A 27,954-nucleotide genomic window follows, 5' to 3' on the forward strand; every position below is an offset into this window, starting at 1 on the left:
TGGAGAGGACTGGCTCTGCCCCTGGTTCCTCATGATAAGGGAGGCAGTGCACACACACACAGCTCTTTAACTCAGCATCAGACCAGTGAGAGAGGGAGAGGGAGACACACACACACTCACTAACACACACACTCTACCCCCAAATCTCCAGCTCTGCTCAGAGAAAGAAGCAGCAGAGACACACACAAAAGCATTCTTGGCTTTCAGTTTAAGGGAAGAAGAAAAAAGTGAACAATACGCCTGGTGAGATCTTTTTACTTGAGATAGAAATAGAAGGAGAAAGGCGTGACAGGACTCAGACTCGTCGGGTTTAGTGAGGACCGTTGGTAAGGATCTCTACATCAGGAGAAAAGTGGACAGCAACAGCATGCGGGCAGCGATGAGGATCACGTGGCTGCTGCTTTCTCTCAGTGAGTACAAATATTTTAAAGTGCACGTTCACCTGTGGAGTTAGGGTGCGTTTTCTGTGTGATTTCTGTAGTATTCGTACTCTGGGAGATACTATAGGATGTTAGGACATTACACAGAAGAGAGCAAGCAGCCGTTAGACACAGCAACAGGTGCACACACACTTAATGTATTCCAGTAAGAGTAAAAGTTATGTATTTTAAAAAGTATTTCAGTACAAATAAGTCTTTCAACACTGTTTATAATGTAGCCTCTGTAGCAACAGTAGAAGTACTCTTAACATTTATTAAAGTCAAGCATTACATATAGAAATCTTAAAAAAGTACAACATCAGTATAACAAATACAGAACAGACAAATGATATTGATATTGAATATTATGTTGCCAGATTTGTATTGTGAACAATGCATTATGTTATGACTCTGTAGTATAATCCTAATTCTTGTAGTGAAGGAAAATTAAGGAGCATGACATTTGAAAAACGCCACGTATATCATAGCTGATAATTGTGTACTTGACTACAAATACTTAGTTACCTTTCATCTCTGTTATCATGGCAGTTTCATAGCTGTGTTTCTGTATCATGTTGTTGGATTTATACTCGTTCAGTGTAAGCATCATGTAGCTGGTGGAGCGAATTGAATTGTTACGCTCTTGATGTTCAGAGAGTGTTTGGGGGGCTGTGACCCGTCTGAGTTGCTTCAGGACTGGATTATTCGAAGGGGTTTTAGAGCCCTGCAAATTCAAATATGCAGTATTTCCGATATCTTCATTTGATGACCCAATCTTACAAAATCACTGCTTAAATATATGACTTTGCATTTGATTAGATTATAAAGTGTTTTGAACCCTCATCAAAGTGTCTCGCAACTACAGTATATCTGTCACATACATTATTTTCTGAGTTTACTGTAATATGTCCCGCCTTTTCCCGTGTCAAACGATATTTAAATTACACTATAAGAACGCTTTAAAACGTTGCTTGATGAGATTGTGTTTGAAGTGTTGGTCAGTTTCAATGACTGCACAAATAATAGTTTGTATCCAGGTCCCTGATTACATTTAGATCAGTAGTTAACTTTAACTGTGGATTTAGTGCACAGTGTGTGAGTATAACCAGTCCTGATCGTTGACTATTTAAAAAACTGGATTTTGATATTGATATCTAGGCGTGTGTCACATAGAGATGAAAACATATTGTTAAAAAAGTTTGTGCTCATACTTTCCACATGACATACAAACATATTTTGACAATTTTAGGATAAGATACGGTACGATATCACTTTAATGGTTAGATGAAGTCTGAAATTTGACTCGCATCCCAGTTGAAATGCATACGAAGTCTAGTATAATCAACAGATGGGTGTTTAATGCAAGAATGTGTTATCAACGTGTGGACACATTCAGGCTCTTAGAAGCCAATAGACGACAAAAAGCCTCAGTTGATGCCAAACTTGAAACGTGCTGCAACCACGGCTTTTTGTCTCCGTCTTGCTTCTTTGTGCACTCATTCGTCTGCGTTGAGCCGTGCTGTTCGTTTTTTCTTCTTCTGTGTTTCTGAGCAAGTCTGGGAAGCTTACCGCCGAAAGTGTTTATGGGACGGTGATAGAAAGTAAAACATCTGCCCCTCCAACTCCCACCATCTTCAAGCGTTCTCCCTCCAAAACACACACACACACACACACACACACACACACACACACACACACACACACACACACACACACACACACACACACACACACACACACACACACACACACACACACACACACACACACACACACACACACACACACACACACACACACACACACACTCTCTCACACACACACACACACATTCTCTCTCTCGCTCTCTCTCTCTCACACTCTCTCACACACACACACACACACACACACACACACACACACACACACACACTCTCTCTCTCTCTCTCTCTCTCTCTCTCGCTCTCTCTCTCGCTCACACTCTCTCTCACACACACACGCTCTCTCTCTCTCGCTCTCTCTCTCGCTCTCTCTCTCACACACACTCACACACACACACACACACACACACACACACACACACACACACACACTCTCTCTCTCTCTCTCTCTCTCGCTCTCTCTCTCGCTCACACTCTCTCTCACACACACACGCTCTCTCTCTCTCGCTCTCTCTCTCACACACACACACACACACACACACACACACACACACACACACACACACACACACACACACACACACACTCTCTCTCTCTCGCTCTCTCTCTCGCTCACACTCTCTCTCACACACACGCTCTCTCTCTCTCGCTCTCACTCTCTCTCACACTCTCTCACACACACACACACACACACACACACACACACACACACACACACACACACACACACACACACACACACACACACACACACACACACACACACACACACACACACACACACACACACACACACACACACACACACACACACACACACACACACACACACACACACAACACAAGCAGCCTGAATAATGAAGTGCCCCCCCCCTCCAGTCTGAGAGGCGAGGAAAGTGTTTTTCTTTAATTATGCACCTGCCGCTCTCTTTACAATATGTGGATTCAGACGGGGGGCTTTTATTTGGGGAGTATGAGAAAAAGAAAACATGTGACACTTCTTCTAAACTCAAGTCAGCACTTTATCCTTTAAAAAACAAATAAAAGCCTGACACTTTTTGGAGCGTGTGAACGTGCATCTGTGTCGGTGTGTTAACCAGTGTTATCACAAAGAGGGGGGAGAACCTCGCTGTGAAGTGAACATTTACTAGAGTGTAATCGAGAAGCCTTTTTGTACACTTTGACATCTTAGTGAGTCATTTAGATGTAGTTGTATTATATCTGATCACTTTTTAAAAGACTTAGCTTCAGGATCTTCAGGGATTTCATAGTTTGGGAGGATTTCCTTAACAATATAGCCCAATTAGACTACTAACAAGCTGTTAACACTATTAAGTAAGCCTCTAATTTAATATCCCCCCCCTGTGGGACTAATAAAGGTATGATTCTGTATTTGTAACTTGATTACTTTACAGCAAATGTGCAAAAGAGACCACAGAAATGTACAAACTTATGGTAAAAGCCACTCAATTTAACCTCCAGGATCATTGTTTTCCCCGTACACCATATATTCAAAAAATAACCAGCTTTTAAAAACGTGAATACATTTTTCCCCGAGCGCCACAAACCCCCTGAAATGACTCAGAATGACCTCATCTTGGATCCTGTTCTCCACAGGTCTTTAGGATTTGTTTCTCCTTACTGTATGGGCGCAGCGACTTCCTGAAATTACATGTGGTCGTCACGGTGATGACAAGATTTCAGGAAGTCACTGCGCCCAGCCGGGGAAAAGTCTGCCGGCTGTTGTTACAGTAAACCACAATTTCGTTTTTATTTTTTTTGCCTTATCTTATCTATAGAATGACCAATAAGCTTCGAATGGTTTAGGCCCTAAATACATTTCTGACCTCCTGCTAAATGATGAACCATCCAGATCTCCCAGGTCTTCAGGGACTGGTCAGCTTTCTGTCCCCAGAGTCAGAACTAAACATGGAGAAGCAGCGTTCAGTTATTATGCTCCAAATATCAGGAACAAACTCCCAGAAACCTGCAGGTCCGCTGCAACGTACTACTTTTAAATCCAGGCTGAAGACTTTTCTTTTTGTCGCTGCTTTTAATTGAACTATTCACATCTTAAACTGCACTGTAACTTTTATCAATGTATTTTTTCTTTTAATGTTTATTTTATTAACTTTTCTTTTTAATGTATTTTATTTTTTGTAAAGCACTTTGAATTGCATTGTGTTGAAAAGTGCCTTGCCTTGCCTTGCCTTGCCTACTGTTCATTTGAGAATTACTCAACAAGGTTTCTCGTACAACAGTGGTAGAATATTACCGAAAATGACAAACTACTCCTTTCCTGTAGTGTGTTATATAGCTTTCAGTGCATGTAAATGGTCTGCAGAGACTTAAAATCCCACATTTCCCCCCAGAGGGAGTTTCCCTTTGTTTATTTCCTTAACATACTGTAGTGACATCACTATGTAACACCCGTGCTTCTATTGGCTAGCGTTCCAACACATTGTACGTGATAGGCTAAGGGGTGGGACATCTCTAAGCAGTTGACCAATCACAACAGAGCCGGCCAGTCAACCAATCAGAGCAGACTGGGCTCTGGTTTCAGACAGAGGGTGAAAAGAGGTGCTGCAGCACAGGCAGTATGAGAAGAATAAAGAGCTTTTTGAACATTAAAGCCTGGAGACATGTCCCAGTAGAGACACTACATACTGATATACACCTGATCATCAGCAGGAGAGGACTCTTTAAAGTAGAGACACTACACACTGATATACACCTGAACATCAGCAGGAGAGGACTCTTTAAAGTAGAGACACTACATACTGATATACACCTGAACATCAGCAGGAGAGGACTCTTTAAAGTGGATACACTACATACTGATATACACCTGAACATCAGCAGGAGAGGACTCTTTAAAGTAGAGACACTACATACTGATATACACCTGAACATCAGCAGGAGAGGACTCTTTAAAGTAGATACACTACATACTGATATACACCTGAACATCAGCAGGAGAGGACTCTTTAAAGTAGAGACACTACACACTGATATACACCTGAACATCAGCAGGAGAGGACTCTTTAAAGTAGATACACTACATACTGATATACACCTGAACATCAGCAGGAGAGGACTCTTTAAAGTAGATACACTACATACTGATATACACCTGAACATCAGCAGGAGAGGACTCTTTAAAGTAGAGACACTACACACTGATATACACCTGAACATCAGCAGGAGAGGACTCTTTAAAGTAGAGACACTACATACTGATATACACCTGAACATCAGCAGGAGAGGACTCTTTAAAGTAGATACACTACATACTGATATACACCTGAACATCAGCAGGAGAGGACTCTTTAAAGTAGAGACACTACATACTGATATACACCTGAACATCAGCAGGAGAGGACTCTTTAAAGTAGAGACACTACATACTGATATACACCTGAACATCAGCAGGAGAGGACTCTTTAAAGTAGAGACACTACATACTGATATACACCTGAACATCAGCAGGAGAGGACTCTTTAAAGTAGAGACACTACATACTGATATACACCTGATCATCCGCAGGAGAGGACTCTTTAAAGTAGAGACACTACATACTGATATACACCTGAACATCAGCAAGAAAGGACTCTTTAAAGTAGAGACACTACATACTGATATACACCTGAACATCAGCAGGAGAGGACTCTTTAAAGTAGAGAAACTACATACTGATATACACCTGAACATCAGCAGGAGAGGACTCTTTAAAGTAGAGACACTACATACTGATATACACCTGAACATCAGCAGGAGAGGACTCTTTAAAGTAGAGAAACTACATACTGATATACACCTGAACATCAGCAGGAGAGGACTCTTTAAAGTAGAGACATTACATACTGATATACACCTGAACATCAGCAGGAGAGGACTCTTTAAAGTAGAGACACTACATACTGATATACACCTGAACATCAGCAGGAGAGGACTCTTTAAAGTAGAGACACTACACACTGATATACACCTGAACATCAGCAGCAGATGACTCTTTAAAGTAGAGACACTACATACTGATATACACCTGAACATCAGCAGGAGAGGACTCTTTAAAGTAGAGACACTACATACTGATATACACCTGAACATCAGCAGGAGAGGACTCTTTAAAGTAGAGACACTACATACTGATATACACCTGAACATCAGCAGGAGAGGACTCTTTAAAGTAGAGACACTACATACTGATGTACACCTGAACATCAGCAGGAGAGGACTCTTTAAAGTAGAGACACTACATACTGATATACACCTGAACATCAGCAGGAGAGGACTCTTTAAAGTAGAGACTCTACATACTGATATACACCTGATCATCAGCAGGAGAGGACTCTTTAAAGTAGAGACTCTACATACTGATATACACCTGATCATCAGCAGGAGAGGACTCTTTAAAGTAGAGACACTACATACTGATGTACACCTGAACATCAGCAGGAGAGGACTCTTTAAAGTAGAGACACTACATACTGATATACACCTGAACATCAGCAGGAGAGGACTCTTTAAAGTAGAGACACTACATACTGATGTACACCTGAACATCAGCAGGAGAGGACTCTTTAAAGTAGAGACACTACATACTGATATACACCTGATCATCAGCAGGAGAGGACTCTTTAAAGTAGAGACACTACATACTGATATACACCTGAACATCAGCAGGATAGGACTCTTTAAAGTAGAGACACTACATACTGATATACACCTGAACATCAGCAGGAGAGGACTCTTTAAAGTAGAGACACTACATACTGATATACACCTGAACATCAGCAGGAGAGGACTCTTTAAAGTAGAGACTCTACATACTGATATACACCTGATCATCAGCAGGAGAGGACTCTTTAAAGTAGAGACACTACATACTGATATACACCTGATCATCAGCAGGAGAGGACTCTTTAAAGTAGAGACACTACATACTGATATACACCTGAACATCAGCAGGAGAGGACTCTTTAAAGTAGAGACACTACATACTGATATACACCTGAACATCAGCATGAGAGGACTCTTTAAAGTGGAGACACTACACACTGATATACGCCTGAACATCATCGATAGAAGCTGCTGAAGGGAGTCTTCAGATGCTAGAGAGTGAAGTCAGTCAGTGTTAAAATAGTTCAAGAGGAACCAGGACACCAGGAAGGAGGCAGCAGCATCCTCAGTTATCAGTCGTCTCCAGGACTTCCTCCCCCGACGCAGACCGTCTTTCTGCTGCGTTTTGCAGGTTCACGACTTGTCCGCTTCCTACAAGATAACAGCAGGCTTGGCTCTCTGGGCTGGTGTCTGCGCTGGCTGGCGTACATGCGAGAACAATAGATGAGGGAAAAAAACTATATCAACATCCCAGTTCCCAAGCAGGGCGTGGCGGCAGGAGACGGCCTCGAGGCTTTTCATCCAAATCCTGGTGGAGAAACAGGCTGAGGAGATTTAGGGAAATATAGCAGTCCTTAGCAAAGTGGAAAAAGCAGTTGCATAACAAAAAAGACTCACTTGCAGGGGTGTCAAACTCAAGGCCCGGGGGCCAAATCCGGCCCGCGACCTAATTTTATGCGGCCCACAAGAGCTTGCAAAGAATATAATATGTTTATTATACCGTTACATGCTACTTTACAGAAGCACGTTGCCCATAAACTACATATCCCACAATGCATCTCAAATTTGACTTTTGTTCTCAGAATTCGATTTTTATTTCAAAATGTCACTTCTTTTTTTTTGTTTTTCCAGAATTTGGCTTTTCTTTTAAAATCATTTTGTGACCTTCTCACTGAAGAGACTTGCAATTATTTGCCCTAGACTTCTGCTTTCAGACGTAGTTAATTATCAGATAATAATCCAATGCAGAGGCAATAAGGTAATATAATACATTATTTTATATATATTCAATATTTATGTATTTTTATATAGTCTTAAAGTTACAACCGGCCCTTTGAGTGCAACCATAATGCTGATGTGGCGAGATGAAATTGAATTTGACACCCCTGATGTAGAGGAAAAACACTTTGCAAAGATACCTGTGATTCCCAGTCGTTCCTTGTTCTGTTTCAACCCCCTGGATGTTTCCCCTCTCACTTCTGACCTCCCTGGAGTTTCTGAAGATCTGAAGCAGCCTTTTTATGAACCGTGTGTTTCAACCAGATGCATTTTTATGTTTTTAAAGGCCAGGCACGGGTGGCATGTGGAAGTTTCCATCGGGGAGGACCCTCTAAAGCCAAGCGTTTCATCACTGTCCTGATAAAGATTCCCTCGCCTTCACCTCTAATGTAACCTCGCACTCCCTTTCTTTACCCAGCATGCCACGCTGCACAACCAGGTGTCCATTAATCAGGCCTGTGTCTGGTACCGTCATGGACAGCCTCCTCATTCCTCTCCTCCCTTCATCTCACGCTCCTCAGCACTCTTTTCTTCTGCCTCATCACTTTGTGTGAACTCCCCTCACTCCTCGGGTTTTAGGAAAACAGAAAACTGCTGCGGCTTTATTAGCTTGAGAACACAGCAGAAAAAAGGCGATCATTTATTTAAAGAAATGCATTTTAAAGTGTTTGCATGTGAAGTAATTCATCCCGATTCAATAATTCACAAAAATATGAATAATTTAAGATTTGAAAATATTCTTAAAGAAGATGGTGGAGAAACATCTTGGTGAAGCTTGTTTCTACATGACGTATGAAGTTACTCTGAAAACACTGAAAAGCTGACTTTAATTAAATTCAGTATTATGTCAACAAATGTCACATAACTGTATCAGGTTAGTTGAAAGCAATAAACAACAGTAGACAATCTGTGGACATAATACTTAATTTAATTAAAGTCACTGTTTCAGTTTTTTCAGTGCATGTTCATATGTAGAAAACATGGTCAGTGAATTGTATTGGACTCCAGAATACATCATATAAATATTTAATATTTAATATATTAGTGTTCATAATGATTCTTATATTTTATTAATTAATTAATATGATAATTATGTGTGTGTGTGTGTGTGTGTGTGTGTGTGTGTGTGTGTGTGTGTGTGTGTGTGTGTGTGTGTGTGTGTGTGTGTGTGTGTGTGTGTGTGTGTGTGTGTGCGTGTATGGGGGGGGAATGGTTTAACATTGAACTTTTACCATCAGCGCACCCCGACAGCTCGTATAAACACACATACCAGTCTGGTCTCCAAGGACTGGGAGTGTGTTGTTTGTAGATAATGTATGCAAGGGTGCTAATGTGTGTGTGTGTGTGTGTGTGTGTGTGTGTGTGTGTGTGTGTGTGTGTGTGTGTGTGTGTGTGTGTGTGTGTGTGTGTGTGTGTGTGTGTGTGTGTGTGTGTGTGTGTGTGTGTGTGTGTGGTCGGTCATTTCCATGTGGCCGTTAGATTAACGGTGTCTCAGACCCCTCTTCACTTTCTCTCCTCTCACCCCCTCCTTTCTTCTCTCCTCCCTTTCACTTGTCTCTCTTTTATTCCCACCGAGTGTTTTAACATTCACAGCTTTCCCCTCCCCTCCCCCACACACCACCAGTTGAGGGCTGGATTTCGCCTTTCAATGGGACGAGGATGGGTTGGGAGGTTTACTTTTAAATTGTAATCTGTTTCAATAACTAGTCACATGTCAGAACATGGATCAATCATGGCAGTTTTAACCAGAAAGTGTCAATATTTGTACGCCAAGTGGGCTGGTTTTGATGAGTTTTGCGTCCTTTTTAAGGTTTTAGGGGTCTCAAAACTGCCATTCTTTATCCATAACATGTCAGAAATTGATTCAATATCCTCAATGTACCTTGGAAAACACACCATAATCGTCCAAGCAATTTTTTGTTCATAGATAAATAGCAGTAAAGTACTTTATTGATCCCAATTTGGGAAATGTTTGTGTTGCAGCAGCATAAAAAACAAGGCAATGTACAGAAGAGAAATGAAGACACTTGAAATAAACACTCCAAAATATTTCTGAAGTAGGGTTAGTGGAAATACAAATACAAATTTCCAGTAGCAAATATAATGTATATTGTCTACATAAGCTAATTAACACAACGTATGCTAATCGTGCAAATTGCCCAACATATGCGAGTTAGCATCCGGCAGTTTCTATGTTCTGGGGACCCGTACTATATATTTATCTCATAAAACTTTGGGGTACTCAACATATCCACGTTCACAATGCTGGTGAGTAGACTAAAGCCTGGCAGTGAGGGAGTAGCTCCTGCATGGCCGCACGTGGGGGCCAGAGGGTCTTTGTGTGGGCTGTCAGAAAGCTAACGGGCCCCTTTGTCCCACGGCCGCTTTAGAGCGACAGCTACATTTATTTATTTACTCACAGAGCATGTTCACGCTCCGACACACACCAATCCTGAGTTACAGTCAGGGGGTCTGGCAAGCGGCAATCACTGGCTGGATAATGGGCTCGGGCTCACACGGGCTCACACACTCTCTCACACACACACACACACACACACACACACACACACACACACACACACACACACACACACACACACACACACACACACCATTAAACTTCACGAACATGACCGTCTGACTGCCTAATGAAATACTAATGAGGTAAATACTCAGAAAGTAATGCCTGCAGGTGTTTGTGTTATTTTGTCCACCAAAAGTAGTTTTTATGATACTGCATGTAGATATTTTCAGATGGAGTTAGTTGCATAGCCCAAAATATATTTGTTGTTGGTCACCATGGAAACATTCATTAGCTAACAATGACATTATTGTTCTATTAATATAAAGGGAGGTCAGGTACTCTTTAAAACAGCTGCTAGTTATGGGTACTTTTTACTGAAGTACATTTCAAAGTTCTTTACTTTTACTTGAGTGAAGAAGTTTAGTCAGTACTTCTACTTTTACCAGAGTATTTTTAAACACGAGTATCTGTACTTCTACTTGAGTAAAGGATGTGTTTACTCTTGCCCTCTCTGGCGCTATGTGTGATTGTACAGTATCCTTAAGTTCGTGGACTTAACTGCCCTCACCCTGAGATGAGCCAAAACAATGTCTGTGAGCCGGGACTTTGTCAACTCTCACCACTGATAGCATTTGCTCAGGCAATAAAAGCGTCCCCTCTGTCCTCCTCTCCCCAGTCTGTGTGGGGTCTTGTCCCTCGGGGCATTTATTAGCAATGTGGCGGTCAGGAAGGAGAAGGAGATTCATCCAGTCTCCACCCTTTTATCCACTCGGTCAATGCGTACGGATGGCGGTTCTCACACTGAACAAGCGACCCCCCGTAGGGAGGGTTCAGGGAGACAGAGACCCCCCTCTGACCTCCTTTGACCTCCTCTGGACCTCCACTTAGTCTCAGTGAAAGCAGCTAAACACAGTCGCGCTCCACAGATCCACTAAGGAGCATCTTCAAAGGCCGGGTCACTGAGGAGGGACACTTGGGATGTTCTTTCTGCTACATTTCTGTGGAGGCTAATTTATGATTTTATGAAATACCTAAAAAGTCCCCTATTATACTGTTTTTCATCAATATATCACAGGTCTCAGATATATCCAGAACCTGTCTCTGATTGGCTGAAACACCAAACAGATCATTGCAGCATTACCCATAATCCCCTCTGTTTCAGCCCTGTTACCAAAGTGTTGATTCTCTGTCTGTTACGGCCCGTCTACACTACAGGCATCACAAAATCTTGAAGCTGGGCGTGTCTGAAGCTTGGCAATTTTTTGCGAGCAACGCGACCAACAACCAATCACATGAATCTCCCACCCCCGACATACAAAGCAATAGCAATGTTAAAACGAAGTAAACTGGATATAAACTCTCCAAACAGGCGAAAAACCTACCAGTTTCACCCACTGTCTCTGCCACCTCCCTCCATGCCTGGTTCCTCCGGTTTGTATCCCGGTAAATAGTTCTGGTCGTAAAGAACCGGGTGATTTGCTACCGTAATATCTCGTTTGGAAAATGAGGAAATTAAGCGCGGTCTGGCTCTCCCAGCTTGCACGCGGTTTGATTGGCTAGCGCTTGCACTGGCGGGATTTGCATACACAGGATTTGATTGGCTGATAGATGCTCGTGATGCTTGCAAAGCCATGCCATGCTCCCCACAATGCAGTTCGGCGAAGATTAAAAATCTTCTACGTCACCCCATTCAAGTGAATGGGCGAAGCGTTGAAAGCATTTTTCGATGCCTGTATGTGGACGGGCCGTTACTTTAGATGAAAAATAAGGAGCCCCTCCCCACGCCCCTCTGAGAGACATTTGGTTAAAAAGAACACAATGGTGCTCTAGGAGGAGATTCAGGTGATAAGGGGGGGAGAGGGTTACCTTGGTTGCTGATTGGCTAATGGTTACACAAGCCAAAACATCGTTATGACATCATAAAGTGGAAAAATCTGATCAGCTCATTTTCAGACAGGTTTTTATAGAAATAGATCAGGACAAAAAGAGAGAGAATCTTTGTTCCTGAAACTTTCAGAGTCTCTTTCCACAGAGGGGACACATGTTGATGTAGAAGAGACATGAATAAGAGGGGACACATGTTGATGTGGAAAAGACATGAAGAAGAGGGGACACATGTCGATGTAGAAGAGACGTGAAGAAGAGGGGACACATGTTGATGTAGAAGAGACATGAATAAGAGGGAACACATGTCGATGTAGAAGAGACGTGAAGAAGAGGGGACACATGTTGATGTAGAAGAGACATGAAGAGGGGACACATGTCGATGTAGAAGAGACATGAAGAAGAGGGGACACATGTTGATGTAGAAGATACATGAAGAAGAGGGGACACATGTTGATGTAGAAGAGACATGAAGAAGAGGGGACACATGTCGATGTAGAAGAGACATGAAGAAGAGGGGACACATGTTGATGTGGAAGAGACATGAAGAAGAGGGGACACATGTTGATGTAGAAGAGACATAGAGAAGAGGGGACACATGTTGATGTGGAAGAGAAATGGAGAAGAGGGGGACATGTTGATGTAGAAGAGACATGAAGAAGAGGGGACACATGTTGATGTGGAAGAGACATGAAGAAGAGGGGACACATGTTGATGTAGAAGAGACATGGAGAAGAGGGGACACATGTTGATGTAGAAGAGACATGAAGAAGAGGGGACACATGTTGATGTAGAAGAGACATGAAGAAGAGGGGACACATGTTGATGTGGAAGAGACATGAAGAAGAGGGGACACATGTTGATGTAGAAGAGACATGGAGAAGAGGGGACACATGTTGATGTAGAAGAGACATGAAGAAGAGGGGACACATGTTGATGTGGAAGAGACATGAAGAAGATTGGACACATGTTGATGTAGAAGAGACATGGAGAAGAGGGGACACATGTTGATGTGGAAGAGACATGAAGAAGAGGGGACACATGTTGATGTAGAAGAGACATGGAGAAGAGGATTTAGCTCAATAGGTGAGCTTTAAAAGTATTGCATTTAAAGGAGATTAAGGAAACCTTTTTTTGCTAAATCTGATGAGTGAGTTATTACATGTATTGTAATGTGCGTTAAATTGAGAGGGAGTCACTGTGAGCGCGTGTGTGTGTGTGTGTGTGTGTGTGTGTGTGTGTGTGTGTGTGTGTGTGTGTGTGTGTGTGTTTTCTAACTCTCTGTTTTCTGTGGAGGCTAATTTAAGAGTTCATGAAATGCCTTCAAAGTCTTGCATTGTATGACTTACTGTTGGTAGTTTTTAGGTCAATTGCTAACGATAGACTTCCCCGATGACACTGACGATAGTGTCCTTAACTCGAGGTGAAAACAGCTGGCAGAAAACCAACTCCAGTCCACTTTGTGTAACAATAGTCAGACGAGTCAACGCAAGTATTTCCTGTCACTGAAGTGAGCCAAGCAAGACAACAGAGAATCAGGGAAAGGACAGCAGGTCGATTCTCACACTCTGCTGTCTGAGCCTCAGTCACGGCAGGGCACGCCATGAGACAAGACAAAAGGACAATTAATTCTTTATGATATTTATATCTGATCCGCAACATGTACGTTGTGTTTCAGAAACAGTCACACAGAAGGAGGGAGTGAGCAGACTGAGGTCAAAAAGGTCACGGTCAGAGAGGATTTTTACAAAGCCAGGATACAATGAGCTGCGTGTAATATATTTGATTTTATTCATTTAAATGCTATTTATAGATTATTTATAGATACACAAACTGTTGCATGTAATTCCCTGTCTCTCTATCCCCTTTACTTCCATTCTACTGTTGCTACTAACGTCATAAATGCCCACCAATTTCTTATATTAAAAGTTGACGTTGGCAAGTTGTAAAGCAAACTGTTGTTTTAGGTGTCATACAAAGCCACATGTATACGCAGATATGTTTTAGTTTCCAACATCCCCTAAGAAAACATTTCTGACACTTTAGCTGCTAGACGCTGAAAGCAATTCTAGAACCCTGAAGGCAGGAGAGACTGAAAAGAGTCAAGGGAAGCTTATCAAAGTTAACAGCATTTAATTACACAAAAGATGCGGTGGTATACAAAATGAAATGTGCGAGTGGAGGCGCTCTCCCCATCCGACAGGTCAGTACAAGTCAGGGGGTAGAAGAGGGTTATGGCTAGAAAGGATCCGTCTAGTGTAAATATGACGTCACGTTCTCGTTGTAACTCTCGTTGTAATCGGAGCGGCTCGGAAACACATCTACAGCAGTAACATGATGCGACATACACATGAATGCAGCAGCAATATTAATAGAGAAACATCAGATATAATAATAGTAAAACACTGCAAGGGAACATTTTATTGCACCAGGAGCTATCTTGGGACTTTTACTGCGACAACGTTGACTTGCCTGTGAATGAAAAATAAACCATAGTGTTGGTGATCTACAGTGTTGTCATTCTTCTTTGAACACCAGCAAGACCGCTAACACCCTATTTCAACAATCACACTCCCTGTAATTGACATAATTAATAGATAGTTTAGCTTCTCATCATCATTTGCTGTGGCCCACTGATGTTAACGATCGTAACTGAAAGGCTGCCTGCCAAACGTAAACATTCAGCCATGTGACATTCAGCCAATCTCTCGCGAGAGTTTTACACAAGACGGATTCTTTCTAGCCATAACCGTAGAAGAGGTCAACTCCTAAGAAATGCCTGGAAACGTTTGCCTCATTTAAAAAAAAGTGTTAGGTAACATTTGATGTAGTGCAGCTAAAAGGGATTAAGGAAACATTGTTTGCTTATTCTGATAAGAGTGAGTTATTACATGTATTGTGATGTACGTTGAATTGAGAGGGAGGCACTGCAAATGTCTGTGTGTGTGTGTGTGTGTGTGTGTGTGTGTGTGTGTGTGTGTGTGTGTGTGTGTGTGTGTGTGTGTGTGTGTGTGTGTGTGTGTGTGTGTTGCGTGGTGAGGAATGAGGGGGTGAGGTAAAAACAGCGCTGGTACTGATAGCAGCAGGAATTATGCGGTGCTGCTGGTTGAGAAACAGACGCGTCAGTGACAGCTCGGGTCAGCGGGGTCAGAAAACCAGACACACACACCTGGGGGGGGGGGGAGAGACAGTGACTTATTGCTTTCCATTACATCTTTTTAAATGCTGTCATATAGTTACTCATCTTTCATCATCTTTGGAAAAACACACTGAACTTCATCCTCTGTGCCCGTCAAACTTCCCGTCATTGTTGAAAATGTTGCCAGTTGTATTGATCAGGGAAAAATCTACCTATATAATCAATCTTTATAAAAATATAAGCGCATGGTTGTTGCTTTGCTGCGTTCATTTTCAATACTGATAATAAAAAGTAAACCCAGCAGATTTCAACAAGCAACTCCTAGCAGTGGTGGAGAGTAAATAAGTGAGGTGCTTGTACTTCACTTTCATTTTAGACTCCTTTATGCTTCTTCTCCACTACATTTTGGAAACCAATTGTGTACTTTTTACTCCACTACATTTATTTTTACAGACTTATTCACTGGTCACAAAAAAAAAATCTGATTTTGACATCGAAAGAACTTAGAAAAACTTTTGAAATATGATTATTTGGAACAGATTAAACCATCCAACATTATATTTAAAAACATTTTGCTGTTCCAGCTTCTTAAATGTGTAGATTGCAATAAGTACTTCTACCCCTAAGTACGTTTTTTTTCTTCTAATCGTACTTATATATTTTTGCTTAAGTACCATCTTGATGCAGTACCTTTACTGGAAATGTAGTATTTTTACAGTGTGGTATTCGTACGTTTGCTTAAGAATCTGAATACTTTTTCCATCACTGACTCCTAGTTATGTTCCCTTACAAACAGAACAGGTTCAGGGTCTTCTCCTCCTGTGTGAGTGTTAATAACGTCAGTGCCATGCAGCTTAGGAGGTGACAGACTCTTATTGTAACACTCAGAGGAGTGAGGAAATCATGTACTGTAGATATGAACCCTCGGCTGAATCAGAGGAGTCCTCTGTCCTCCGAGGGCTTCGACAGATTTCTTTCTCAGTAACAGTCTTTACAACCGATAAGAGGTGTGTGCGTGTGCGTGTGCGTGTGTGTTTTTAAAGAGACAGCATCCACTTGACCAGAACAGACTCTTATCTACTAACTCCTGACACTGGTGCTGCGTTCACATGCTGTGGGAATTTTGGCTAAAATGTTTATTTATGTGAAGTCTGAAGAACTTGTGTTCAAATCTTCAAATCTGTAAGAAATATTAAGACATGTATGAAACAATTATTCTTTGGCATAGATCTCCACAAACTATTAATGTTATTTATCTTGACTCGAAACGCATTGCAAAGAAAGCAGCTTTAAATAGGTGATCCTAAACTACTAACATTCTGATTATTATATATTATTATCATTAATGTGTGTTTCAGTCATGGAGGCATCACGTTTTTTTGTGTTTTAGTTTCATTCGTATATTGAAATGTGGTGTAAATACTTGTCTTTGTTATTCTTTAATGCTAAATAGTTTATTCTTTTTATAATAGTTATATTTCTGACCTTCACAACTTATATGTTTGCACCAAAATACACCAAAGCAAAATCCTTGTAGTTGTAAACTTCAATTCTGATTCTGAAATGAAAAGGGAACAAGAATTAAAGTGTGACGTCTTTATCTCAAAATAGATTTCCATTACAATCACAACCCTTTAGAGTTGTGGTTTAAAAAAAGGAGGATCCAACACGTTAAAACAACACAGTGTGTGACGGCCCAATAGTAAATACTTTTTGGCATAAGGCTTATAAAGAAATTATCATTTGGAACAAAAATGTATTTTAATTTGGACAAACTCTTCTTCGGTTTTCTGCACTCAACATCCACAAATATTAAAACAAAATACTTATTTGGGAGTGTAGCTGCGAGGAAAGCAATCACAAAGAAATGGCTCAAACCAAACAGTCCATCTATAGATGATTGGTACGATATCATTTATGAAATCTTTGTAATGGAAATGGTAACCGTCTCTATGAGGCTCAAGGAACTTACATTTGAGGACATTTGGGAGAAATGGAAAGCGCGTATTACCCCGAAACGCCCTTCTTTTGTTTAACTGTTTGAATTTTTTATTTAATCATCTATTCTACTGTATACTGTCAATGTGTTATATTGGAAAAAAAACACCCCATGTTCTTGTGTGCTTATTGTCAGGGGTGCACATATTGGTACGCAGGTACGCATGCGCGGCAACAATCTGAAATGCGTACCGTCACTTGTGTCACAAAGCGCATTTGCGTACCGATGTATATGTGAAGCTTTTCCAGATGGCGGTTAGATCATCGGACGACGGAGCCGGTCTCCGTGTGCACAGACAGGGCTGCTGTTAATGTCGGCCTGTACAGCAGCACTGCGCTAAAACAGCTGATCACAACGTTCACACGCTCTTTGGTCACGAAGCTCTGCACTCTACTACTACCCCCCTCCCCCCCCCCGTTGACATTCGCGATACAGAGGGCTTCATCATACTCCACTAGCACCCCCACCCGCTGACATTCGCGATACAGAGGGCTTCATGGGAACTTTGAGGGCAGCCGGAAGTTGGAGTACCAAACACTGACTCCAGGTACTCATCTGAGTACCTCACTGAGAAAGTTGTGTGCACCCCTGCTTATTGTTGTTGTTTTGTCAAGAAACGGACCACTCTGTAAAACTATAACTAGTATATGTACACTGAAGTTGAAATGTGATCCAAAACTAAATTTAAAAAAAACAACAAAAACAACACAGTGTTCCTCTGAGGAAACAATATATAATCCTTGTCACTTGAACCGGCTACGTGTCAGGTCATGCGTCGCCGGCTGACGCTCAGCTTCACTGTTGATGTTTAGCAGGAGGGTGGAGGAGGTCATGCAGGGGAGGGGAAGCCATTGTTTTCTGGACCTGGAGTCGGGCGGGGGTTGTTTACGAGACTCTCCAAATCGGAGGGTGTGGTACTTCCAAGTTTATTGTGAGCAGCATCCTGTCCTCGTCACTATTAATAGAGAAACAGAAGAAGAATATGAAGAGAGCGCTGAAGCTTACAGCTGAACCACAGGAAATCCAGGAGTAGTTCTCCACCTAGTTTACAGTGCTCCACCAGCTGGACATTTGATTCATAAAAGGACATTATTGTACATTTAAGCTGCACTAATCAGTGTTTTTATATTATTTGTGTAAAGTATGAAAGTGGTGCTTGTAGTGATGAACCCACAGATAATTATAAACCAATTTGACAGTTTCTTCAGCACTACAGAAAGCATTTGTCCGCTCATTGTTCTAGTTTCACAATGTGTACTTTACTGGTTCAGTTTCATGGCCTTTCTTTTGGTTTGTTTCCATCTGCAGCTCAAACAAAAAACGTAGTACACCCCAAACTAGCTGGGGAAAATAGTGAAAAATGGAGCAGCTAAAGACAACGCAATAGGAGTTGGTTGGAAAGAGAGGATATTGGACTTACATTTATAAGGTAGATCTAACCAAGTTAAAACGCAAGCAAGCCAATATGTTCCCTATAAAAAGCCAAAACAGTGTGAACATGATCACGATTTCCACAAACCGAAGCTCTTACATCTATTTAAAAAGGTTATAAACTACTATAAATATATTACAAATTATTCTAAATGAATGCTAATGCTCCATGTCTGCTGCATGTGTAATCAAACAATATATTAATACCAACTTTGTGATGTGAAATCGTGTCAATGTCGTGTTTAGCTTAAGAAATGCAGATATTCACCACATTGATCTCTTTTAGCAGCAACCGCTAACAATCATGTTTGTTCCTCCCCTTTAGGCTTCCTATTCAACAGCGTGTGTGCAAATATCTCTACCACTCCTGTGACATTGCCCGGGCCAACTACAGTTAAACTATCTGTGACGGTGGCTACTACTGCCAATAACAATACTGCTGATGGCACAACTGGAGCCACCAACTCTACGCAGGCACCAACGACTGAAAAACCAACTACTGCAACCAATGTGACGACTGTTGTATCCCAAACCAACTCTACGCAGGCAACAATGACTGAAAAAACAACTACTGCAGCCAACGTGACGAAGGATGGATCCAAACCCAACTCTACGCAGGCAACAACGACTGAAAAAACAACTACTGCAGCCGATGTGACGACTGCTGTATCCCAAACCAACTCTACGCAGGCACCAATGACTGTAAAACCAACTACTGCAGCCAGTGTGACGACTGCTGGATCCAAACTTACAGACAAGCCAAACCACAACCCACCACAAGCACCAACTGTCACATCACAACCACCAGCACCAACCACTGTGGCCTCAGCCACCACCATCACAGCAGGGACCACCACCCCAGCAGTAACTGAAGCCAGTAAAACCTCCGGGACTCCAACTCCTGTTACTCCTTCCAAAAACCCGGGGACAACCGAGATTGCAAAAGTCTTGACGATGTCCACGTCGACGGGCCAGCGGGCCACGACTCACAGCACCTTCACCACCAGCGACAAAGTCGGTAAGTTTTCACTGAACACCTCCTGTAGTGCTTTGTTTACTTCCTGAACTTCAATATGTAACACTTGCGCTTCTATTGGCTATAGCGCTCCAACACATTGCACGTGAAGAGCGCTGAGGCACTGTTTGCTGAGGGGGGTTTATTTCATCTAATTGTTCTTTTTTGGAAAATTCACCTGGTTTATGTCTTCTAAATATGACACATTAACGACGCCTTAATTCTTCTTTCCCGTAGTGTGTTATATAGGTTTTTGTGCATGTAAATGGTGTGCAAAGGCTAAAGTAAAATATACACCCAAATGTCTGGAACAAAGTGACATTACTATGTAACACTTGTGCTTCTATTGGCTAGCGCTCCAACACATTGTATGTGATAGGGTAAGGGGCGGGACATCTCTAAGCGGTTGAAACCAATCAGTGGTGGTTTCAGACAGAGTGAAAAGAGGTGCTGCACACCTGAACATCAGCAGGAGAGGACTCTTTAAAGTAGAGACCCTACATACTGATATACACCTGAACATCAGCAGGAGAAGACTCTTTAAAGTAGAGACACTACATACTGATATACACCTGAACATCAGCAGGAGAGGACTCTTTAAAGAGAGGGACACTACATACTGATATACACCTGAACATCAGCAGGAGAGGACTCTTTAAAGTAGAGACACTACATACTGATATACACCTGAACATCAGCAGGAGAGGACTCTTTAAAGAGAGGGACACTACATACTGATATACACCTGAACATCAGCAGGAGAGGACTCTTTAAAGAGAGGGACACTACATACTGATATACACCTTAACATCAGCAAGAGAGGACTCTTTAAAGTAGAGACACTACATACTGATATACACCTGAACATCAGCAGGAGAAGACTCTTTAAAGAGAGGGACACTACATACTGATATACACCTGAACATCAGCAGGAGAGGACTCTTTAAAGTAGAGACGCTACATGCTGATATACACCTGAACATCAGCAGGAGAGGACTCTTTAAAGAGAGGGACACTACATACTGATATACACCTTAACATCAGCAGGAGAGGACTCTTTAAAGTAGAGACACTACATACTGATATACACCTGAACATCAGCAGGAGAGGACTCTTTAAAGAGAGGGACACTACATACTGATATACACCTGAACATCAGCAGGAGAGGACTCTTTAAAGTAGAGACGCTACATGCTGATATACACCTGAACATCAGCAGGAGAGGACTCTTTAAAGTAGAGACCCTACATACTGATATACACCTGAACATCAGCAGGAGAAGACTCTTTAAAGTAGAGACACTACATACTGATATACACCTGAACATCAGCAGGAGAGGACTCTTTAAAGAGAGGGACACTACATACTGATATACACCTGAACATCAGCAGGAGAGGACTCTTTAAAGTAGAGACACTACATACTGATATACACCTGAACATCAGCAGGAGAGGACTCTTTAAAGAGAGGGACACTACATACTGATATACACCTGAACATCAGCAGGAGAGGACTCTTTAAAGAGAGGGACACTACATACTGATATACACCTTAACATCAGCAAGAGAGGACTCTTTAAAGTAGAGACACTACATACTGATATACACCTGAACATCAGCAGGAGAAGACTCTTTAAAGAGAGGGACACTACATACTGATATACACCTGAACATCAGCAGGAGAGGACTCTTTAAAGTAGAGACGCTACATGCTGATATACACCTGAACATCAGCAGGAGAGGACTCTTTAAAGTAGAGACACTACATACTGATATACACCTGAACATCAGCAGGAGAGGACTCTTTAAAGTAGAGACACTACATACTGATATACACCTGAACATCAGCAGGAGAGGACTCTTTAAAGGTTGTTGGTTTGATCCTTAGCCCATGCAGTCAACATATTGTGTTGAAGTGTCCTTAGATACTAAACCAGAACTCCCGATGTCATAGCCAACAGTGTGTGTGGGTGTGTTTTTTTGTGTGTGTGTGAGTGTGTGTGTGTAGTCTCCATGTGCAGGTTATATGTCAGCCTCTGCCTCTGTATGAATGAGTGTGTGAGTAGCTGACTTGTTTATCAATGTAAAAGCATGTTGAGGGATTGTGAAAACTGGCAAAGTCTTGTATGTGCAGTTCATTAACCTAAATCAAATATTATATATGAATAAATAAATACATAACACAGATTGACCTTACTTCTATAAATGAACCAAATTAAAGTATGAGGTCAAGTCAGTTTCAAGATGACACTGACATGACAGAAGGGGACTGTCGTGGTGTTTAAATCCATTTCTACATTTAATATCCACTTTCCTTTATCGGGGTTATGGGTTATGATGCGCTTTCAAACAAACTTTGCGGAGATCGTTGGAGCGTTGAATCACATCAGATTTATTCTCGGATCAAGGCGGCATACAAACATGAAGACAAACTTCCTCGCTTCAAAGTAACTCAAAGTTATCCATATCAAAAAAGAACAAAAAGAATATGGTAAAAACTGAAAAGACTATAGCACTTCCCGTCTAATCACAAACTCAGCTGTGTCCCATTGTCCTGCACTATAGCCTAGGCATAAAGACATGCACGTCATACCTGACAGCGCACATTTGACAGCAAATAAGTAAGGCTTAAATTAACATATTTTAAAGCGTATTGTGACTCACAAAAAAAATAGTTAAGAGATTACTCTAAAGCCTTATATTAATAAGACAAACATTCAAACCATATGAAAGGTAAATGGCTCTAACAGGGACATTATGTTAACTGTTGCATATTGTTCCTGGTTGAAGGTGCTGGTAAAACTACAGGGACGGCTACAAGCCATGAAGGGACGACATCATCATCATCATTATCATCATCATCATCATCATCATCCAAGGCCACATCTTTACCAGGAAACACAGGCACCACCAGGGCCTCCTCCACCCTGACGGAGAAGATCCCGCCTGCAGCTACAACCACATCCCCCGCAAACCACCATCTCATCACCGCCACCACCACGGCAGCAGCTACAGCAAAGATGTTTTTGGTAAGACATGATGCAACAAAGTGGAGCAGATATAGTATTTGTGATATTTTATTTTACTGTACTCAGTTTCTTAAAAATGTACAATTTGTCACTCCTTTCTATACAAATAAATGGTATTCTTCTTTCTGTGTCTATTGTTGGGGTTCGCTGTATGTGCAAATCTAGTTATTAACAATTCTAAATGATAAATAATATAAAAAATAACATGAATATTTACCATTTACATCAAGGCAAATTCCTTGTATGTGTGACACTACTCGAGTAATAAAACGGATTCTCATTCTGAGATGGAGCACATTCACAAACTACAGCAAACATTTTGACTGACGCACTTATTTTTCCGACTTTTTTCTTACAGTATTCGCTCAACAAAGGACACGAGGTAAGATTTAGCTTTATTTTGAGTTTTCAATCTGTTACAGGCATCAGACTGTTTCTATTCCCGCAAACAATACATGTGATAATAAACACAGTTCCTGCTCTAACTCTCTTCAGGCCTCTGCTATTGTCTTGTTCATGGGAGTAGGCCCACACCCTTTCCACTGCTTTCTTCACTGACATTAACTCCCCAAAGTGTTCATTCACTTCAGAGATGAACAACAATACTGCGACATCCTGCAGGAACAATAAGACATGTTTTCTTTCTGAATAAAGTGGCATAAAGTCCTTTTAGGATGCGGAAGCTTTTACATTAATTGCAGATAGCCTACATGTAGGCTTACTGACTTGTGTTAAACGTTAAAGTAAGAAAACATTACAGTTAAATGATGCACTGATATACTGTGCCTTAAATTGTTAACCGTCATACAGCATGGCGAACATGACCGTGTAAACACCAGACGTTTAACACACGTCAATGTGAGCATGTTAGCATGCTAACGTTAGCTTGTTAGGGTGCTATGGCTTTTTTCATGTATTTGCTGCATGTATTTGTATTGAAATGTATTCATATCGTAATAAGGAAATTATGCACTGCCATACGATTTCATAATAAGATTGTTAACAGTCAAACAACATGGTGAATGAAAAACTAAGTTTCACTTGGGCATTTTAGCATGCTAACGTTAGCATTTAGCTTTAAGCCCCATTGAACAGCCTCACGGAGCTAATGTAGACTCTTTGTTTTGTTCATTTAAAGTCAAAAAATGACCTTTATGTTTTTATACAGCTTAATTAAGAAGGGTGGAAGGAGTACTAGCATGTGTCTCCTTTCTATAACCCTGCCCTCCTGCTAACACACCAACAATGCATCGTTTCCATTCTCTAAATCTTATCTTATTATAATAAAGTTAACACACTAAAATGTTCAAAGCGTTGTGGAAAGAAACATGTTTATTTCCTCTGCTGAGGCTCCTGGACAGAACAGGAAGCAGTGATGCTCGATATAAAAAGATTCCAGTCACTGGGTGGAAAAAGTGTCTTAGTGGGAACCCTTCCTGCCTTTCACTGATTTCCTTCGTTCCCACACCTCTCTCTTTTATATACTCACCCTCTCTCTCTGCCTGCTTATGCAGCTGCGCTGTCCCATAACACACCAGAAATACTCCACACATGAAGATATGACCTCAACTGTCACCTTTGACCTTCCTGCCCAAACTGTCTGTATGGTCAGGCTTAGCGATGACATGAGCTCCGAAAACACGTGCAAATGAAATATGGGACTGTGTACAGAGAAGTTTACAGACGTATCATTTTACCTTCAGAATCACGAGGAAAAAGAACTGGTGCAGGTGTGCAAGTGGCTGATGGTGAACTTGCAAGATGGAAACTGCACGCTGAAATGGCACCACAAAAACAACAGATTACAGTTCGACGATGTGAAGATAACCGGCATAGGTAAAGCAACTTCCTCCTATAAGAACATTCACATTTGTCAGGTCAGATTAAATGTAAACTGATTTCTAATCCATACTGAAAATCTGTCTTACAGTGATTACAAAACTTGCAAACCAGTACTATGAAGACATCACCAAGGTAGGGGTTCATATTTTGCTGATAATTGCAGGACGAGTAGTTCAAAGTGTATCATTGTAAAAATAAGTAATTATCTGTATTTCTACTTGCAGAAACCAACAGATAACAAAACTCTGATAGCCATCCTGGCGTCCTGTGGAGCTCTGCTCGTCATGATCCTCATCCTCGCCGTTTGTAAGTCACGCCGTCGCAAGCCGTACAACGAGAACCAGGTAGGTGGAGCAAGTTTCATTACATTCAATAACATAAAGCCGATATTTTTATTCAATGAGACTCAAAAAAAGTGCATTCAACCATTAAATCCTGCAGGTACATTATCTATCTACGAGCCGGACCACATGATTTGCTTCTGTATTTGCTTACATGTAAGGCAAACCTTTCTAAGTGCTACGTACAGAAGAGAGACTTCTTTACTCTTTTTTTCTTTTGGGGATGACCCTTCAGAGGCCTGCCTTCTGGAGGTAAAACTAAATGTTCCTCTTTACTATCCAGTACTTGCCAACTTGATCGCCGGAGCTGTTCGATTAACATTAACATGCTTATTGTAAGTGCTGCCTGTAGCCAGGGGCGCCGTAAGGGGGTGAAAAGTTAGGACGATTCTAAGGGCCCGTGACTGACGGGGCCCAAACTATTTTAGAACGTTAAGAAAAAAATGTTAAATTAACCAATGTGATATCTTTTCATGGGGCCCAAAATCCCTGGCGGCGCCCCTGCCTGTAGCACCGTCCTTGATGGAGCATATGTGTGGGCTGGACCTGTTTTTTACAGGAAAGCTGTGAGCAGAGGGTAGAGTAGTTGTCGATTCTTGTTCTGTTTTCTGTGAATATCTGCCTCACCCTCTCAGACTTTCAGTTGCGCGCGCTACTAAAGAGACGCGCTACCATGGAAACCAAACAATGGTGTAGCTGTATTAAAGTCCGAGTGGAAACAGTCGTGAGTAAATCAGATTGTGTCAGAAATCGGGAGAAATGCGGGAGAAATAGGATCCCGGGAGGAAACCGGGAGAGGGCAATGAAATCGGGAGTCTCCCGCAAAAATCGGGAGGGTTGGCAAGTCCCTCCTTTAGGACTCCCAGTAGCTTCTACTGAAGCCTTCCGAGTAAATCGCAAGAACGCCGACACCTCCTCATCACTCCAACGCTCCCATGTTTTCTTTTGTGTTGCCATAAATTAGTCTCTCTGCATTGGTGCGCTGGTCTAATGCTAATGCTAGTAATAAAAATAATAAAAAAATGGCGGCTTCACAATTTTTTGTTGAGTTTTATGGGGCGTGGTTTGCAATTCGCCCAGCCAATCAGAAATGGGAACCTTTTTCTCCCATGAAAGTGCCTGCTCTCTACCAGGGGGTGAAAAGGTTCTCATGAACTAAGTTCTAGTTACGGATTTTTGTTGGTGTGAACGCACATTTTTGGAAGTATATCGGAACTATACTGGGAAAAGTACTCCGGTGTGAAAGCGCCTATTATATATTTTGTTTATCCATGCTGAGGTCACATGAGTAGAGTCACTAAACATGTTAGAAAACGTGGAGCCAACTGCACACTCACCCATACCATGAGTTATTATTGTTAACCCATTATCAGCTGTAAACAATACACATCTGGTGCTCAAGATGGAAAAAAACAGCCACTATTAATGTTGTGACTGGAAACTACGCAAACACTTTAGGGTTTAGGAAAAGATTATGGATGGGGACGGTATATCATTTTCGTACGCAAGGTCAGTAATGTAAAATACCTTGATGCTTTTAGTTTTGGTTACAAACAGGACATTAACAGGTGTAAGTCTGTTTGACCCAAAAAAGCCCAATCACCTTCTCCCTATATGGACTTTAAATACCACTGCACATCATTTCCTCCAGTGCCACTATCATGATTACTATGTCCATAAGAGGTTAACGTTGTCTTCTTGTATTTCTGATCAACCACGTGAATAGATATTAACGGCCTTCAGACCCTAATAGTAGCTATAAGATGCCCCTTTAAACCTAAAAGACTGATAACAACGCTCATTCAATCAGCTGATAACATTTGAATCTGATGTTATTCTTTACATACTTTCTTAAAAAGCAGGTTTTTTCATGAAAACTAAATTAAATGCAACTCTGAAAGGTAGAAATGTCAATACATGGACTTTACACTTATTTAAAGTAATTATACACAGCTTTTTTTTGAAGACTTCTTCCTCTTTGATCTCTACAGCAGCACCTGACGGAGGAGTTGCACACGGTGGAGAACGGATACCACGATAACCCGACGCTGGAGGTGATGGAGATTCATCCGGAGATGCAGGAGAAGAAGATGACGCTGAGCGGAGAGTTCAACGACAGCTGGATCGTCCCCATAGACAACCTGCTGAAGGAGGACATCGCCGGCGAGGAGGACACTCACCTGTAGAGACGAAGGAACAAAAACAAACAAAACTATCCACACTTCCTGCTCCATGCCGACCTTTTCCCTACATACTGGGAATGCTGTCCCTGTAGAGAAGACATTTCTGTTCTGAAGACTGTAGAACAACCCAATTGTAATGAAGTCCGTCTGTTATATATTTTTTTACTGTAGTGAGCAAAACAAAAAGGATACAAAATCAATCATCAAGTCAATTAAATCACTGTTGTGCCCAATCCGGATATTTTATATAAATAAGGGACTTTCTACATCATTACTCATTCAGAAATAGCTCAAAACTACAAGAGGATTGTGCCTTTGTACACATGCCACTGTAAATAAAGTGTTTTAATGTTATTTTAAGAGAGGGAAAAAGAGTCAGGAGATGCTTAAGTTCATCTCGAGAGCTACCAACTTAGATATAGATGACTTCAGGATACTGCAAAGCATCCTGGTAAATATCCACTAATGTGTGTTGGCACCGGTGCACCAATCATAAGAGACAGATGTCTAAAGACACTACTTAGCCAGATGGGTTTATAGTTTAGTGTATTTTTTTTTCGTGATACGTGACCCTTGTTGGGGAATAATTTGCCCTGTCCTCCTTCGCC

General features: G+C 41.5%; 1 protein-coding gene across 1 annotated transcript; it reads left to right on the forward strand.

The window, feature by feature from the left end:
• On the forward strand, window positions 1-27,911 carry podxl (podocalyxin-like). The gene is made up of 8 exons (XM_079656578.1): window positions 1-410; window positions 19,263-19,955; window positions 22,742-22,980; window positions 23,339-23,362; window positions 24,684-24,816; window positions 24,911-24,954; window positions 25,047-25,166; window positions 27,155-27,911. The coding sequence occupies exons 1-8, from the start codon at window positions 368-370 to the stop codon at window positions 27,347-27,349; spliced, it is 1,491 nt and encodes a 496-aa protein (XP_079512704.1). The 5' UTR covers window positions 1-367; the 3' UTR covers window positions 27,350-27,911.
• The last annotated feature ends 43 nt before the right edge of the window (window positions 27,912-27,954 follow it).

Source organism: Notothenia rossii, assembly GCF_949606895.1.
Source record: "Notothenia rossii genome assembly, chromosome: 10".
Lineage (NCBI taxonomy): Eukaryota > Metazoa > Chordata > Actinopteri > Perciformes > Nototheniidae > Notothenia > Notothenia rossii.

Coding starts and splice junctions, on each gene's coding strand:
- podxl (XM_079656578.1), top strand. CDS start 368: ATGCGGGCAGCGATGAGGATCACGTGGCTGCTGCTTTCTCTCA. Junction 24,817..24,910: donor TGTGAAGATAACCGGCATAG/GTAAAGCAACTT, acceptor TCTGTCTTACAG/TGATTACAAAACTTGCAAAC. Junction 24,955..25,046: donor ACTATGAAGACATCACCAAG/GTAGGGGTTCAT, acceptor TTCTACTTGCAG/AAACCAACAGATAACAAAAC.